The sequence below is a fragment of the Zychaea mexicana genome, assembly GCF_025766255.1.
Source record: "Zychaea mexicana strain RSA 1403 chromosome Unknown BDB00scaffold_28, whole genome shotgun sequence".
Classification (NCBI taxonomy): domain Eukaryota; kingdom Fungi; phylum Mucoromycota; class Mucoromycetes; order Mucorales; family Lichtheimiaceae; genus Zychaea; species Zychaea mexicana.
Window position 1 is genome coordinate 11,589 of NW_026516691.1, and position 16,971 is coordinate 28,559.

At 44.6% G+C, this 16,971-nt stretch overlaps 8 protein-coding genes across 8 annotated transcripts; 2 read left to right on the forward strand and 6 right to left on the reverse strand.

The window, feature by feature from the left end:
• Nucleotides 1–330: 330 nt before the first annotated feature.
• On the reverse strand, nucleotides 331–666 carry BDB00DRAFT_818660 (uncharacterized protein; the record flags this gene model as incomplete). The annotated part of the gene is made up of 2 exons (XM_053123173.1): nucleotides 331–395; nucleotides 438–666. A coding segment is annotated over one exon (229 nt), but the record flags the coding sequence as incomplete, so codon positions are not given.
• Nucleotides 667–850: 184 nt separating this feature from the next.
• On the reverse strand, nucleotides 851–1,718 carry BDB00DRAFT_818663 (uncharacterized protein; the record flags this gene model as incomplete). The annotated part of the gene is made up of 3 exons (XM_053123174.1): nucleotides 1,613–1,718; nucleotides 1,061–1,322; nucleotides 851–975 (listed from the first exon to the last, which is right to left on the reverse strand). Coding segments are annotated over exons 2-3 (311 nt in total), but the record flags the coding sequence as incomplete, so codon positions are not given.
• BDB00DRAFT_818665 (uncharacterized protein) lies at nucleotides 1,615–2,464 on the reverse strand. The gene is given in 4 exon segments (XM_053123175.1): nucleotides 1,615–1,764; nucleotides 1,847–2,107; nucleotides 2,137–2,336; nucleotides 2,351–2,464. The coding sequence occupies 3 exon segments, from the start codon at nucleotides 2,449–2,451 to the stop codon at nucleotides 1,857–1,859; spliced, it is 552 nt and encodes a 183-aa protein (XP_052980573.1). The 5' UTR covers nucleotides 2,452–2,464; the 3' UTR covers nucleotides 1,615–1,764; nucleotides 1,847–1,856.
• A 5,754-nt stretch (nucleotides 2,465–8,218) lies between these two features.
• Nucleotides 8,219–9,942, reverse strand: BDB00DRAFT_310754 (uncharacterized protein). Its single transcript, XM_053116876.1, has 4 exons — nucleotides 9,906–9,942; nucleotides 8,951–9,572; nucleotides 8,548–8,868; nucleotides 8,219–8,421 (listed from the first exon to the last, which is right to left on the reverse strand). Exons 2-3 carry the CDS (start codon nucleotides 9,499–9,501, stop codon nucleotides 8,688–8,690), a joined length of 732 nt encoding a protein of 243 aa, XP_052980574.1. The 5' UTR covers nucleotides 9,502–9,572; nucleotides 9,906–9,942; the 3' UTR covers nucleotides 8,219–8,421; nucleotides 8,548–8,687.
• Nucleotides 8,221–8,556, reverse strand: BDB00DRAFT_818683 (uncharacterized protein; the record flags this gene model as incomplete). The annotated part of the gene is made up of 2 exons (XM_053123176.1): nucleotides 8,221–8,285; nucleotides 8,328–8,556. A coding segment is annotated over one exon (229 nt), but the record flags the coding sequence as incomplete, so codon positions are not given.
• On the reverse strand, nucleotides 9,917–10,513 carry BDB00DRAFT_787169 (uncharacterized protein; the record flags this gene model as incomplete). The annotated part of the gene is made up of 2 exons (XM_053120675.1): nucleotides 9,917–10,302; nucleotides 10,432–10,513. 2 exons carry the CDS (start codon nucleotides 10,511–10,513, stop codon nucleotides 9,917–9,919), a joined length of 468 nt encoding a protein of 155 aa, XP_052980576.1.
• A 1,341-nt stretch (nucleotides 10,514–11,854) lies between these two features.
• BDB00DRAFT_903252 (uncharacterized protein) lies at nucleotides 11,855–12,594 on the forward strand. The gene has a single exon (XM_053128565.1). It carries the CDS (start codon nucleotides 12,031–12,033, stop codon nucleotides 12,439–12,441), a length of 411 nt encoding a protein of 136 aa, XP_052980577.1. The 5' UTR covers nucleotides 11,855–12,030; the 3' UTR covers nucleotides 12,442–12,594.
• Nucleotides 12,595–15,306: 2,712 nt separating this feature from the next.
• On the forward strand, nucleotides 15,307–16,328 carry BDB00DRAFT_787170 (GPR1/FUN34/yaaH family-domain-containing protein; the record flags this gene model as incomplete). The annotated part of the gene is made up of 4 exons (XM_053120676.1): nucleotides 15,307–15,479; nucleotides 15,580–15,588; nucleotides 15,680–16,136; nucleotides 16,266–16,328. 4 exons carry the CDS (start codon nucleotides 15,307–15,309, stop codon nucleotides 16,326–16,328), a joined length of 702 nt encoding a protein of 233 aa, XP_052980578.1.
• Between the last annotated feature and the right edge of the window lie 643 nt (nucleotides 16,329–16,971).

Here is a 16,971-nt window from a genome sequence, read left to right on the forward strand (position 1 = left end):
TTCATCCACTAAGACCACATGAGATGGCATAATCAAGCCAAAGACGGGATTCTGTCAATCCTCGTTTCGAAACCAAGCCCTGGAAGTCTGACGCCACCTGTAGCAGCATAATCACCATGATTCATCCACCAACACCACACGAGACGATGTGATCAAGCCAAAGACGGGATTCTCACAACACCCCGAAGTTTTTACTCGGCTAGCCTGGAAAGCTGACACTTTCCATCGCGGCGTACCACACACACCGCTGGCCAAACACCCCAGTCCGGACACCCCAGCTTCAGGAATCCCCAAGGCAAAGGTGAAGGAAGGAGTTGGACTTACATGACATGACACTGACTACAACCGGTGGGGGATCCAGGACATGGAAAGGGCGAGGATAACTCCGGTTGAGCGGGTGGCGGGGATTGGAGGAACAACATTGCCCTGGTACAGGTAGGACTTCTGCAGGAACACCATCCACATGAGCTGGAACTGACTGGAATGACAACCCTGGGAAAGGAATAAATTCCTTAAGTTTCTAGTAGCCTTCTTCAAACCACATCCGAGTTGAATGCAGTACGAAGAAGGAAAGAATGAAAGGAAAAAGGCTATATCAGTTAGTAAGCCTCTTCTTATAAAGATGGTTGTAGGTATTAAAGAAAGCACAGTACGTACCGTAATTATACAAGCTCGGCGCCTTGGGTTGTCATTTGCTGTCAAGAATCGCCGCTGTACATGTGACACGATGGTATATTCCTGCTGCCTACACAACCAGAGCGTTGTTCCCCTCCCCACCACCGGCTCTACCATCATCGCTATCCCCATGTGCCCCCCCACATCCCTTCAACCCCCGGTGGCTGTAGCAGTGCCACTGCCACTGCCAACTCAATCCTGCCTTTACCTCGAAGAAACATCCACTGGGATGGCCGGACCGCTCCCCAACGCCTGACGAAGGCGGAAACCGCCAGACACCACCGAACAACAGAGTACGCTCTACTTGAAACGAGATGATAATATTATTCGTTAGTATTCTATGCAGATCAAGCAAATAGGGCTCAACACAAGATCGAATATTTACCCCAGCAGAACGCACGCAAACAGACACCGGAAAACAAGAAGAAAAAAAGCGGAGCAAATGGAGACGACGGCAGTAACGGCGGAAAGTGATGGACAGCACCAGGAAAAAGGGACGAAGACAGCATAAGTGGCATAGGTGGCATAGTGGGCATAGGTGGCATAGTGCGCGGAATTCGTCCTTCGCGGCTTTCTCTTCGTCGTACGTTTGCGCGGCATCGTCCTTCGCGGCTTTGGCGTCGTACTCGTGCGCGGAATTCGTCGTCCTTCGCGGCTTTCTTGTCGTCGTACGTTTGCGCGGCATCGACCTTCGCGGCTTCGGCGTCGTACTTGTGCGCGGAATGCGTCGTCCTTCGCGGCTTTCTCGTCGTCGTACTTTGCGCGGCACCTCCCTCGCGGCTTCGGCGTCGTACTTGTGCGCGGAATTCGTCGTCCTTCGCGGCTTTCTCGTCGTCGTACTTTGCGCGGCATCGCCTCGCGGCTTCGCGTCGTACTTGTGCGCGGAATGCGTCGTCCTTCGCGGCTTTCTCGTCGTCGTACTTTGCGCGGCATCGACCTTCGCGGCTTCGGCGTCGTACTTGTGCGCGGAATGCGTCGTCCTTCGCGGCTTTCTCGTCGTCGTACTTTGCGCGGCACCTCCCTCGCGGCTTCGGCGTCGTACTTGTGCGCGGAATGCGTCGTCCTTCGCGGCTTTCTCGTCGTCGTACTTTGCGCGGCACCTCCCTCGCGGCTTCGTCGTCGTACTTGTGCGCGGAATGCGTCGTCCTTCGCGGCTTTCTCGTCGTCGTACTTTTTTTTGTTCAGGCGCGCTCTGTGGCAGCACCTAGCTCCTGATCATCATCAGATCGAGGAGGAGGCGGGAAGGGACGCGGCGAGGAATCGGGACAGAGGTAGGGTAGGAGCGACATGAGCGAGAATGTAATCGGAGGCAAGGGATGGAAGTGGTTGACGAGCTTCCACAAGACGAACGCAACGAAAAGCACAACTATGCAAGCCAGAAGAGCAGCAAGCTTGGCAACAAAGATCACATCGTAGCGCGCATTCTCGTAACCTGGGACGGTGAAATGATGACCATTGCACTGATAAAGCAGGCCCACAAGGGGTGGTACACTGCGAATCTCACAATAAAGGCAAGGGCAAAATTGACGAGAAGGAAAATGAGGGCAACAACGGTGCGGAAAGCGGCTAAACCGCATTGGTTCTTGCTCGGCATCGTCATGCTGGGGATGGTGAAGGTGGGCATCGTCATGCTGGGGATGGTGATGGTGGGCATCGTCATGCTTGAAAGATTGACTTACTGCTTGTCTTGCGCGACTTGCTCTTGCGCGACTTGCTCTTGTGAGACTTGCTCTTGTGAGACTTGGAGGACTTGGTAGATTCGCTCATGTGGGACATGGTAACTTGAAAACGCGGGTGAAGAAGAAAAAAAAAAGGAAAAACGACTCTTTTTATGACCATGAGAGCAAAAACAATTGAAATCCCGCTGAACGCGTGACGTAACAACTTTTTTTTTGCTCGTTTTGAGCGTAGAAAAGATACTCGTTCGGGAAAAAAAGTGAACAAGTAGAAGGGGCAATGAAGGACGAGTGCTATTGTTGTCATCGTTATATGGCGCCGGCTTTATGCGTGGAATGTACAACGGGTCTCCGCTTAGATCTTCCAGGCACCGTGTCAAGGTTTCTTGGCCAGTGCGTCAGCGAGAAGGGAACTTGTGATTACATATAGAAAACACCCGCAAATGTTGTTAGCCACAAGTCAGGGTAGTTAAGATATGCACAGGCATCTGTTAGCAGCAACGATCGAATTATTACCACTGGACTTTTGAGATCTTGTGAAATCGTCCGCTTCCACTTTTGAGTTATTCAAATTATCTTATAGGCCTGACGTATTTATATAAAACGTTCGAAGTCTATAAGGTATGCCAGTAGTTTTCACTGTTTTTAAAGAGAAATGCTTCCTTTGGTTCACGAATGTAGAGGAAACAAGGAGCTGAAGGCGAAGAGGAAAGGGTGGGCATATTGGAACGTATAATGTAACGGCTACATATGTAATACTTGCTATCCAGATGTCTTGTCGTGAGATTGTATAAGAGTCATGCAACGAATTCCTTTCCTCCCGATCGAAATTAGCACATGGTAGAGACAAAGCGCAATAAATTGGTAGTCAGAAGCTTCTTATACCATGATATGTCGATATATAATCCGGGAAGTCCTGTCGCTAAGGCATCCTACTTAATAGACTGATACTACTGTCATTTTGATCCGGAAATTCAACGGCGGAATTCTATATGAAGAATAACGCTGTGGAAGAGAGCTATTAAGTATGGATCAGTGCCTATATGTGAAATAATAACACAAACGCTGGAAGACATGCGTGACGACATTTTGGAAATGTGTAGATGATGCATGTACGTTTAAGCTACGCAGCTTTGGTGTGAGTGTTGCAAAATAACTGAGATTTCTTAGCGTGCTTCAACATTTATTCATCCAAAGTACACCACAGGCTGCTACTCCGTGCCCTTCAGAGCGTTGTGCATATTTTTTTAGTAATCTACCAGCCTAAAGTCATCTTTTGGTGCAGTCCTCAAGACACTTTCATGATTAGACGTAGTATGCTGTCCACGTAATATGTACAGCAGCACGTTTATCATGCTGCTACAGTAACCATTGCAAGAAGTCTGTATTCTATTATACGGTACTCTTGCGATGTAATTATATACTCCCATTCTCATTTTCTGAGCGAGTGGTAGATATGGTAGGAATCATTCTCTTGCTTTGTTACATAGAAAGCATGGTAGTATTGATTGCGTGAGAAACATATTGATCATCATCGTTCTGAGATATGTCGTTTCACTGGATTCTTAGGGAAAATCATAACCATACAAATCGCCCTCTTACAGTGATATCATAGCTCCATTTCTAATGTCACCTCTTATGAAGGCTACTCTGACTACTACTTCACATCCAAACATCTTTGTACAAAGTGTAGTTTTATGGCTCATTATGTATAACGATGTAGCCCAGGATAACTGCTTTGCAATTTATGATGTCAATGTATTGTGAGATATACAGAAGAAGAGTTGCGTTGCAGGTACCTTACTTGAAAATATAGCCACACTTTAGCTCCTATGTAATCCTTTCGCTTTCATTTAACATCAGTATTGACATACTACATACATGGTGAGCCTTTGGCAGTCGTTCTTCGGAAACTCACATATGGTTACAAACACTGATTTTCTTTTCGTTGAAAAAAACATCATTTATGTTTGTACTGAATTTAGAGCTTTATTTGTAATTATATATATGCATTTCTAATCTAGGTGATGTTTTGACTTGAGTACTTATAAAAAGAGTCGTGTAGTCTGCAGCTGTTAGTAAGTTCACGTCCTAAGTAATGATAGCCCCCTGTTCTTTTTTGTTTTTTTTTTGCTTGTTTTTTTAAGATCTATACAAAAGTACTAGTACAGGCACTTCGCTGCTTGGTTCTGCCTTTCTGTCTTGATGTGTTGTCGATTTTTCAGTAGCCCATATTGCCGTCAGTTTGTCTGTTGTTTTTTTTTGAGCCACGAACCGTATTTTCGCATTTCCTAGTTGATCATCTTGACTTCGCTCTTTTGCATAGACGGCGTTGTCCTGAGTTGCGACTTGAAAGTTGAACTCCTATGCTTCGAATCTATGTCTTGCACTGATGATTGTTGAGGTTATTTTGGCGATGGAAATAGTCTTAGACCTAAACAGATGAACGTCAAAGAGCTTTTTATGTTAGATAGTGACGATTAGATGAAATTTGAGCACCTGTTGCTGTTTTCTGTTTGTACGTACTGTCAATATTACCAATCCCTTCGCTCGTCCTGTGCAGTTTAACTTGATGGCGTGTTCGTGTTGGCCATGGCTTGACGTTGCTTTTGTGTATGATGTGGATAATAGAATTGGCTGTTCTGCGTGTTGATTTCTCTTTGTTTTGTTGCTGGTTCCTGAATATGCTTGTATAACATATCTGTCAAGACTTGTTTTAACGCTGCTGTTGTGCGTGTGATATGAATAAGCCCATTCGATGATACGACTGATGTCTCTTTTGTGTGCCTTCTTGGCCTCGTGCTCCATCAAAAGTCTGTGACGCCTTTTCGTTTCTTGACATCGGCTTGAGCTTCGCGTTTTGTGTCACGGACTTGGTTTTGCTGATTACTGTATATTTTTTTAAACTATACTAACACTACTTTTTTTTTCTGTTCTCTTTTTTTTTTTTTTTCGATTTCTTGCTTTTTTTGGGGGGCCATCATTACATAGAAAATAACTTACTAGCAATCTGTCAGACAAAGAATAGATGTAAATTTTGGCGGATCTTGATTTGTGGAAAGAGACCTTCACTAATAAAGAAGATAGAGTAAAATCACAGTGAGCACAAGTGTTTACAAAAGTAATGAGCATAAAGTGCGTTGGGTTTCCTTACCACGATACTACTATACGTGATTGTTCTCCTTTTTGATTTGCACTATTATTCACAACTGGAATAGAGACTGCCACCATCTCTCTCTAGTGATGTTTCTTGTTGCTGCCAACGCATGACAAGGAAAGGATGATAACAAGTGTCCTTCCTTGTCTGCATCATGCCCGGCTACATTGGTCGCTGTTTTCACTATTAGATTCATTTGAGCTTGATAAGTATGTATTCCCAGTGGTACTAATTGCATCATATTTCTGTTTCAGCCTCACATCATCGACATTCAAATTACCTGTTAGTCTCCTACTAATGATTGTATTGCTGCCGTAAACCAATGAGTATGCTTGGAAGTCCATAGTGTGTAGATCTTGATCACATGTCTTGTCTTGTTCTTCTGTGCATCAAGAGACCTTGATTGTTTCCCTCGTCGTGTAGTGGTTTTCGGACGCGCTTTAATGTTCGTTGCTTGCTTGTTGTTGTATATTTGACAGTTGTATATGAATGACGTGCCAGCTTCGTTCGGCCATTGATATTGTGAAAGTGCCGTCGTGTCGTTCCATCAATCACTTGCTGATACTGTCCTTAGAGGCAATGTCTTGTTTGATGCCCTTGGGCGTTTTTTTTTGTTTTTGCTGCCACTGCCTGCTGCTTGTTCATTTGCCACCGTGTTACATAGACCCACCAAAGCAGAAAGGATACTGGCTAATATGAATACTGGCTTGTTCAAAAAGCTCTGAGCATTGCTGTCCGTGATATCCCTGCTGCACATACCGATGTTTTTTATGAATCTTCATCGCCGACTTTTTGTGCCACCTTTGCCGCCTTGTTTACTAAGAGGAGATGTATATAAGTATCATTCCCTGTTTAATTAAGTATTGGCCTGATCAAATAGTCACGTACTGTACACTTACTATTATTTTGTATCCACTAAACGGTCGTGTGAAATGTTGTCAGTTTCACCCAAATCTTGCTGATGCTTTTGCCTTTTGCTGTCATTGCTTTTGTGCGATTCATGTCGCTCGCGTTTGTTGTCAATTCTGCCTTTTTATAGCTTGCAACTGTTGATGAAAGCTTTGGTCTTGTTGTCATTTCGAATGTGTCGTCAATATTGCTTTTTTCTGTCGTTTGAGTTTTGTACTCCTTGCTGCCCTGTAGATTTGTCACCATTTCCGCCCTTGCTGCTGCTTGATTTGTGCTGTCACACAGTGTAAGATCGATTGACCCTGTGTTGCCGCCTAAATTGTTGATGCCATGAGTATTCCCGCCGTATATGTGGTGTAATAACTCTGGTTCGCCAAGATAACGTCATATCATATCGTGCATTGCCTAGCTCTCGTAATTCCTTGTCGCTTTTGCTTCTTGTGTGTGATTGCCGCCACATCGGTAGCCACAGGTTATCTGCCAACAGACAGTATTGTTCTTGGTTTGATTGAAGGTTGTTGCTCTCTGTTGTTTTCGTTGTCATAAGCAGGGATAAATAAAAGTTGCCATCTTTGGAGAAAAAACATCGTTGACCAGCTTGACAAGCTATCATGCATGCTGTTGCCGATTCCAATTCATGTCCTATGCTTCCAATAGCCACCATATTAAAAGATGTCTCCTCGAATGTCGTTTGTTTTGTTGCCACCTTATTGATTTCCGACGGACTGAAATAATTGCCATATTCCACTGTTGTCGATTTTTTTGACCAGCTCAGAATTTCTTACATGCCGATGTCCACAGGTCAGCGACTGCTGTCCAATTCGCGCAAAAGACACGTGTCGTCTTTTTGTCTCGGTCGTTTTGTCCACCCACAATAGTTGATGTCAGAGTTTGTACACGATGACTTGCAGTTAATTCGCCCATGCAAGTTTTGAATGTATGTACCGCCTTTTGATGAGGATCTTGAGTGCAGATACCCGCATCCGTTTGAAAAGTACTTGTCGCCATAGCATCACCAGTAGATAGTAAATCTGCTCCTTCCCTAATATGTCGATTCGTCGTTTGAATGATGTTGCTTGTCCTTGGACGCACGCTTGTTCGATGTCGTTGTCGCTGTCGTTGGTGTTGTTGTAATGATCAAGAACGTCAGATCAGAAAAAAACCGTCAAAGAAATTTCGCATGTTGTGTATTTGATAATGTGCTGCCAATAGACTGATCAAGCCAAAGACGGAATTCTGCCAATCCTCGATTCGAAACAAGCCCTGGAACCCTGTTGCCACCTGTACAGCATAACCACCATGACTGCTCGTCAGATTCATCCACCAATACCATAGGAGACGGCATGGTCAAGCCAAAGACGGGATTCTGTCTATCCTCGAACCGACACCAAGTAAAAGAGGTTGTTTTTACTCGGCTAGCCTGGAAATCTGACGCCACCCGTAGCAGCATAGTCACCATGACTTTCCGTCAGATTCATCCACTAAGACCACATGAGATGGCATAATCAAGCCAAAGACGGGATTCTGTCAATCCTCGTTTCGAAACCAAGCCCTGGAAGTCTGACGCCACCTGTAGCAGCATAATCACCATGATTCATCCACCAACACCACACGAGACGATGTGATCAAGCCAAAGACGGGATTCTCACAACACCCCGAAGTTTTTACTCGGCTAGCCTGGAAAGCTGACACTTTCCATCGCGGCGTACCACACACACCGCTGGCCAAACACCCCAGTCCGGACACCCCAGCTTCAGGAATCCCCAAGGCAAAGGTGAAGGAAGGAGTTGGACTTACATGACATGACACTGACTACAACCGGTGGGGGATCCAGGACATGGAAAGGGCGAGGATAACTCCGGTTGAGCGGGTGGCGGGGATTGGAGGAACAACATTGCCCTGGTACAGGTAGGACTTCTGCAGGAACACCATCCACATGAGCTGGAACTGACTGGAATGACAACCCTGGGAAAGGAATAAATTCCTTAAGTTTCTAGTAGCCTTCTTCAAACCACATCCGAGTTGAATGCAGTATGAAGAAGGTAACAAGGAAAGGAAAAAGGATATATCAGTTAGTAAGCCTCTTCTTATAAAGATGGTTGTAGGTATTAAAGAAAGCATAGTACGTACCGTAATTATACAAGCTCGGCGCCTTGGGTTGTCATTTGCTGTCAAGAATCGCCGCTGTACATGTGACACGATGGTATATTCCTGCTGCCTACACAACCAGAGCGTTGTTCCCCTCCCCACCACCGGCTCTACCATCATCGCTATCCCCATGTGCCCCCCCACATCCCTTCAACCCCCGGTGGCTGTAGCAGTGCCACTGCCACTGCCAACTCAATCCTGCCTTTACCTCGAAGAAACATCCACTGGGATGGCCGGACCGCTCCCCAACGCCTGACGAAGGCGGAAACCGCCAGACACCACCGAACAACAGAGTACGCTCTACTTGAAACGAGATGATAATATTATTGGTTAGTATTCTATGCAGATCAAGCAAATAGGGCTCAACACAAGATCGAATATTTACCCCAGCAGAACGCACGCAAACAGACACCGGAAAACAAGAAGAAAAAAAGCGGAGCAAATGGAGACGACGGCAGTAACGGCGGAAAGTGATGGACAGCACCAGGAAAAAGGGACGAAGACAGCATAAGTGGCATAGGTGGCATACGTGGGCATAGGTGGCATAGTGCGCGGAATTCGTCCTTCGCGGCTTTCTCTTCGTCGTACGTTTGCGCGGCATCGTCCTTCGCGGCTTTGGCGTCGTACTCGTGCGCGGAATTCGTCGTCCTTCGCGGCTTTCTTGTCGTCGTACGTTTGCGCGGCATCGACCTTCGCGGCTTCGGCGTCGTACTTGTGCGCGGAATGCGTCGTCCTTCGTGGCTTTCTCGTCGTCGTACTTTGCGCGGCACCTCCCTCGCGGCTTCGGCGTCGTACTTGTGCGCGGAATGCGTCGTCCTTCGCGGCTTTCTCGTCGTCGTACTTTGCGCGGCACCTCCCTCGCGGCTTCGGCGTCGTACTTGTGCGCGGAATGCGTCGTCCTTCGCGGCTTTCTCGTCGTCGTACTTTGCGCGGCATCGACCTTCGCGGCTTTGGCGTCGTACTTGTGCGCGGAATGCATCGTCCTTCGCGGCTTTCTCGTCGTCGTACTTTGCGCGGCACCTCCCTCGCGGCTTCGTCGTCGTACTTGTGCGCGGAATGCGTCGTCCTTCGCGGCTTTCTCGTCGTCGTACTTTGCGCGGCACCTCCCTCGCGGCTTCGTCGTCGTACTTGTGCGCGGAATGCGTCGTCCTTCGCGGCTTTCTCGTCGTCGTACTTTGCGCGGCACCTCCCTCGCGGCTTCGTCGTCGTACTTGTGCGCGGAATGCGTCGTCCTTCGCGGCTTTCTCGTCGTCGTACTTTGCGCGGCACCTCCCTCGCGGCTTCGTCGTCGTACTTGTGCGCGGAATGCGTCGTCCTTCGCGGCTTTCTCGTCGTCGTACTTTTTTTTTGTTCACGCGCGCTCTGTGGCAGCACCTAGCTCCTGATCATCATCAGATCGAGGAGGCGGCGGGAAGGGACGCGGCGAGGAATCGGGACAGAGGTAGGGGAGGAGCGACATGAGCGAGAACGTAATCGGAGGCAAGGGATGGAAGTGGTTGACGAGCTTCCACAAGCCGAACGCAACGAAAAGCACAACTATGCATGCCAGAAGAGCAGCAAGCTTGGCAACAAAGATCACATCGTAGCGCGCATTCTCGTAACCCGGGACGGTGAAGATGACTACCATTGCACTGATAAAGCAGGCCCACAAGGGGTGGTACACTGCGAATCTCACAATAAAGGCAAGGGCAAAATTGACGAGAAGGAAAATGAGGGCAACAACGGTGCGGAAAGCGGCTAAACCGCATTGGTCCTTGCTGGGCATCGTCATGCTGGGGAGGGTAAAAGTGGGCATCGTCATGCTGGGCATCGTCATGCTTGGGAAGGTCAAGTTGGGCATCGTCATGCTGGGTAAGTTCGACTTACTGCTGGTCTTGTGCGACTTGCTTTTGCGCGACTTGCTCTTGCGCGACTTGGAGGACTTGGTTGATTTGTTCAAGTGGGACATGGTAACTTAAAGACGCGGGTGAAGAAGAAAAAAAAAAGGAAAAACGACTCTTTTTATGACCATGAGAGCAAAAACAATTGAAATCCCGCTGAACGCGTGACGTAACAACTTTTTTTTTGCTCGTTTTGAGCGTAGAAAAGATACTCGTTAGGGAAAAAAAGTGAACAAGTAGAAGGGGCAATGAAGGACGAGTGCTATTGTTGTCATCGTTATATGGCGCTGCTGTGGCGCTGCATGATCTCTCTTTGTGTGTGGAATGTTTCACATACGGGTCTCCGCTTGATCTTCCAGGCACCGTGTCAAAAAAAATGACTAAATAAAATTCAATAGTTGCGACGGTAACAGTAATAAAACGTGATGTAAAGTTGATAATGCGCTCGTCGTGATGGTTAAAATTTGCACATGCACTGACTGTTGATCGCTGATCGGTGCATTCTAGTGGATTGTCAAGATCCTGCGGAAAGCACCACTACTGCTGTGAATATTCCGAAATAATGCTGGAAGTTGACAGAAAGCAGCTTATTGTGTAATGTGTGTGTGACCTTGACGCAACCTCAATTTCAGAGGCTACCGCATCAACTTGCCACAATTAACAGCACTCCTGTCATTAAACGGTCTCTACGACAAATACTATTGCTAGCTTCTTTGTTACGGCTTGTAGTAGTCTGGAAACGTCGGATAAGCTGAAATTTGACGCTGCATCTGGCATCAGAATATCATGAAGAAGGTCCTCACATACTGTATTGCGACGCTGTACACCCTCGTCTTCTCTCTATTCTTACATTCACTATGTAACCCGCATGATTGCCTACTTTGTTTTTTGCTTCCCTCCCTCCGTCCTTCCTCCTTTTCTGTTTCGACTTTTTCATGGGGTCTATCGTGTCGTGCGTTGGACGCATGCTCTAAAGATCCCACATTATACTGTATCGCCCCTCGCTTGACTTACCTGTATCTTTCCCCTTTGATAGTATCGCTTCTTATACTTCTTCTACTCTGCCACCGATTCTGGGTCGCTTGGCCAAACACAAAGTAACAGTGGCGGATGCATTTCACATCAGCACTCCTACCCGAATTCTCACTCGCAAACCTAATCATCTTTTCCCCAACCGTGACATTATTATTCAGTGTTCATTGGATCGCACCTCCTTTCATACTATTCCTTTTTTACTCGATTATGTCAACTTCTCCAGTCCGTAGATCCCTCTTCCTTTTCATCCATAGCTTTTGTTTTCCTTCCCCTCTTCACTCACTTTCTTCTCGCGTTTTTCGCAAAGTAGTAACTCCATCCAACCTCCATAATTCCAATATTGTACTTCTTTCTTAGAGCCTTTCGAGTCGCGACACTGGAAACGGTTTGGGTTGGAACCCATATCTCACATCGTCGGCAATGTTTGGTATCGTGCTCTTTCATCAAAAAATTTCATGCCGAGCCACATTACACAATCTAGTTTCCGAGTCCTCTCCCTCCCCCAATTGTATATTCTGCCCTACCACTCCCGACACTACTCATTTCCTATATGCCTGTCCTAGCAAGTGGGCCATCTGGTCCACTATATGGTCTGATCTTTTCCTTTTTTCGCCTACATCTTCACCAAGTTCACCATGCTATTTTCTCTCTCGTCTTCCTATTTAAACCTTCCTCCGTGAGCAGCCATGTCATTATTGCATGCATTTTACACGGCTTATGGTCTGCTCACTGGCGCTATGTATTTGACCAAGTACCTTTCATCCATGACACCATTTGCTGTGATATCCACTTTCTCGTCACCAGTAATCGTCCTTTACTATCCTATGAACCCCTTAAGCCACTCATCAACTATGATGTATCGCTTTTCAACACTTACTATCCTTCCTGCCTCTCTCTTTCACCTACACATACAAACTCACTCACTCCAAAAAAAAGGAAGATCGAACAGTATCTCCAGTGACTCCAGTACCAATACCTTTCAATAGTTCCAACCACCCGCCTCCGTCGCTCTCCCGGGTCTCTTGTTTCCTATCCGCGCTTACACCTTATTCTTCTTGTCTCTATCTCTTTCATTCCCCGATATGTATAATATATTCACTGTCTTCCGCTGAAGCACATTAAATTACAGTATGTAATAGCTTTGTTGTACGTACTTCATACACTCTACGTACTTGACATGTATACAACAGTTGTTTCATGTTTATTAAGTTTCTTTTTATGTACTGTATTGCTTTTTTCCTTTAATTTATTCTTTAAAATATGATGGAAGTGGGAGTCAACAGTTGGATAATTGTCATAGTTATGTCGACAGCAGCATAGTTATACTTTCCACAATAACAGAAAATAACACAGCGCGAGTATCTGTAGCTAAGATGAGTGTAGACTGCTTCATATACATGAGCTTTTGAGAAAGGATAATAAAGTATCGTCCTGCTGAGGTTACTTACATAGTCAAGCAGCTATGTCGACAGAAGCATAGTTATACTTTCCACAAGAACAGAAAATAATACAGCGCGAGTCTCTGTAGCTGAAAAGGAGGTAGACTGCTTCATATGCATGAGATTTTGAGAATAGAGATTAGACATTGTCCTGCTGAGGTCGCTTTACTTATTCTTATAACTTTATTTGTATAAATCATATAATTGATGCACGATAGTGTACCGGGACCGTAGATGTAGATAATACGGTGGAAAGGTACATTAGCCGTGGATATTAATTTACATTTGTACAAACCATAACACCATGCTTTGATAAGCGAACATGCGTTTTGCTTGCGTATTTGCACTAGAATTACAAGTTATGTCTCGTCAATAATCCTATCTGCCCCACTTAATTTATCGAGATCCTTTATCATTCAGACTGTACCTTTTATCCCTGCTGCCCAGCCTGGGTTATTTTAGTCCGACAAGCCTTTCATGATCTTACGCGAGCAAATATGCCCCTTAGGACGCAGTATTCATACCGACGCACTGTAGTGCGAGCTAATTATTTGAAAATGGATTTTAGTATGCAGTACAGTTTTAATCGCCACAGCATTATCTCTTAAAACAATGAAGTTCAAGTATATAGCATTATGCCTAATTGCCAAATTGCCAAATTGCCAAATTTCGATACAACTGTAGTAAATATCACTCATAGCATTGTGTTGTATAAATCTACTAGTGAGCCACATGATGATTACGAACAGATCATCTGTGTGGTGCAATGTCTATATTAGAAGTTAATAATCGTTATAAATGTTTTCCAAAACTGGATATACATCTAGTGTAGAAAACATAGGAGTTCTACTTCATCCTAATAAGGACAATATCAATAACCATTGGAATATGCTTACAAGCCGTGGGTATTAATATTGAAAGACATGGGCGATATTATGTGAAGCAGATGTTGGTACGAATCAATCCAGCCTTGACATGCTTGTTTTGGTTGAAATTTATTCTCACACTGGCCTTTGAGAGTAATCGGTGGGAACATGAAAGAATATATGACACATCAAGTTGGGGCGGTGGGGGTGGGAGAGGACGAGGAGGATGTGATGAAGAGATATTGCTGGATTATTCAATCCTTGTGCTGTGCTGTTTTTCGTGAATAACCCTTTGTTGGTAGCGTCGACAAAAACAATACAGTACTGTATACTGCTACGGATGCGAAAAACGAGAAAGAAAAAACAACAACTATGATACAATATGGAGACACGCGGTGAGATAAGTCAAAAGCAAGAGTAAAATATACAGCGGTGGCGTGTGCTTTGGGCGTCGGTTTGTCGGGTAACCTAAACTGTGTCTCGATAGGAAAAATCATCAAATAGGCACACACACGCACACAACACCTGTCTAGTAGAAATATACGCTCCCTTAATAGTAAAATCGTATTAGGTGAAATTTTGAACAGCGTGGGATATCTGTAAAAGTATCCCTGGAAAGAGAAATTGGGCCGTGGGCGTAATTTAAGGTAAATGGTTCCACACAGAGTAACCGATATGGCTTGTCAACCGATAATCGTTGGCTTTGCAACAGCCTTTTCCTTTAGTATATGCTATATTATGATTATGTACACTACCGTAGCAAGCCCCGATGTGCGGTGGATGGTACGCCGACGGAAAACGAGATATCTTCTCGCGTATATCTCATTGGATAGATATAGCTCAAAGATTCCATCAGCTCCACTCTCGGGGGTAAAATACCCAAATATGCCTGTCGTACATACCAAAACTTAAAAGAGAAAAAAAACAGTGAGAGACTCGGGTCTATTGTTGTTTTTCTTCAATGCAAAGAAAGTAAAGAAACATCACGATATGAACCCTTTTACTGCATTTGCTTTTTATTCTTATAAATACATATATAAATGGAATAAACTAGCAACTATCAAGCTATATGGCTTGAGAAAAGCTTTACACATTCCCACCAACGACATTCGTAGTCCTTTTTTCCCCTTTTGCGTAAAAATTATATGAATACAGCCTGCGTGGGTAAAATGCTGATGTGAATAAAATCTGTTTTAAGAAAAATTGCGGGGAGATCTCAAGTTGCACATGAGTCCCCAATAATGCAGCAAAAAGAGATGTCAGTCCGTCCATTTTTTGCAATCCATGGTGTCACACGTAAACTGTCCGTTTGCCAGTTCATTAGTAGTAGCAGTACTTTATGTAAAAAAAACCTTTGTATAAAAGGACCACCGGGGCTCAGAATCCGCAAAAAGGTTATCTATCTCTTCCCAATACCGTTACTGCAAAGTACCACTACTACCCTCTTATATACTATATATAAAACACCCCAAATCCATTTTATTTGTAGATATACTCACAATACATACTACTCTCACGAAAATGTCATCTGTTGATCAGAAACCCGAAGTCGAATTGCGCGAAGCCGTCGTTGTAGACCTTGAATCCGGCGAAAAAAGCTCTAGTGCTGGAAGCAAGCAACAACAGGCTCCCCAGCACCATGGACCACCTCCTGGACAAGCTAACCCCCTCGCTATTGGCTTCGCGGCTTTTAGGTAAGCACTAATAAGCTAATCGCCTTTGATTCCTTATCCTAGTATCTCATTTGTTATGTTATTGCTTTATATGCATTTTCAAACCGTGACCGTATGATAGTCTGTGTAGGTGAGTAAATCAAGACCACACTTTTTCTTCTAATATGTCGCTGATGTACGTGATAGCTCTATAGTACTAACCATAAAACATACAAAAACAGCTTTGTCTTTGGTCTCTATAACTCGGGTCTTATCACAGATATTCCTCAAGTCGCTACAGGCGTAGCTGTCGGATTCGGTGGCCTCGGCCAGCTCTATGCCAGTATCGCATGCTTTCTCCAAGGTGAAACCTATTCCGCTACTACCTTCTTGACATATTCCGGCTTCTTCTTTGCCTTTGGCATCATGTTCAGCGTGCCTTCTGGATTCGTTGAAGCAGCTACTGCTGAAGGCTCGATTGATCCACTCAACAAATGTATGGGTCTGGTCCAGCTTGCTTTTGCCATCTGCTCCTTCTTTTACTTTCTCGGTACTTTGCGTCAGCCCAAGCTCATCCAGCTTATTTTGCTTCTGGTGTTCTTTACTTTCTTGTTCGGCGCGATCGGTGCTCTCACTGGCATCCATGCTATTACTGTTGCCTCTGGATGGTTTTCCTTTGCATTGGCAGCTGTTGCATGGGTAAGTTTAATCATGATTGTGATTGGAAGAGCAAAGGAGAAATTGGATAATTCGAGAGCGTGTGCAGCGACTACTTATCTGTGACACTACAAGTATACTAACATCATGTACTCTTTTTATATATTTTAGTATGTTATGTGCTTCTTCATTTATACTCCAGAGAACACTTTCATCCGTTTGCCATTCTTTTAGATCATTTTCTCGTTGTGTACATGTTATTTCCCTTCCTTAATATCTTTTCACCTGCTGACAAAACTCTGATATATATGATCTTTCTGTAAAAAATGAATCAAGTACTATATCTACTATTAGCACCGATACTATTTTATATTATAATAAAAATGTTACGACTTTTACTTGAGCTAAATAGCCCAGCTTTCCATAACTAGAGATAAGACCGGTCATAGTAAGTATGATCGAATCTCGTCTCGTATGCCTGCTAAAACCATTCATTCACAGTGCGATAGCGACTGGTAACCTTTTCTCGTGTACAGTATAGATAGCAAAAGAGATTTGATTTTATATCTGATTTTTTTATCATAGTTAGAATATGTTTCAGTAAAGTAACGTTGGAGCTGCAATAAATGGAATCACCGGTTGTGCCCGTATGACAAATAAGATTTCAAAAATAATAATAGAGAATGTGCTGTTGAATCAATATCGTAAGCTCGATTTGAACGCTCTTTGCAGCTACCTCTTCATATATGCTTTAAGTATTTGCTGTATCATACATGGTAAATTGAAAACATGAGCAGCGGCATATTGAGTAACATTAACATATGCTGGCAGCGCGAAAAATTATATCAGCGTGTTGTCATATATGCATCATATGCGC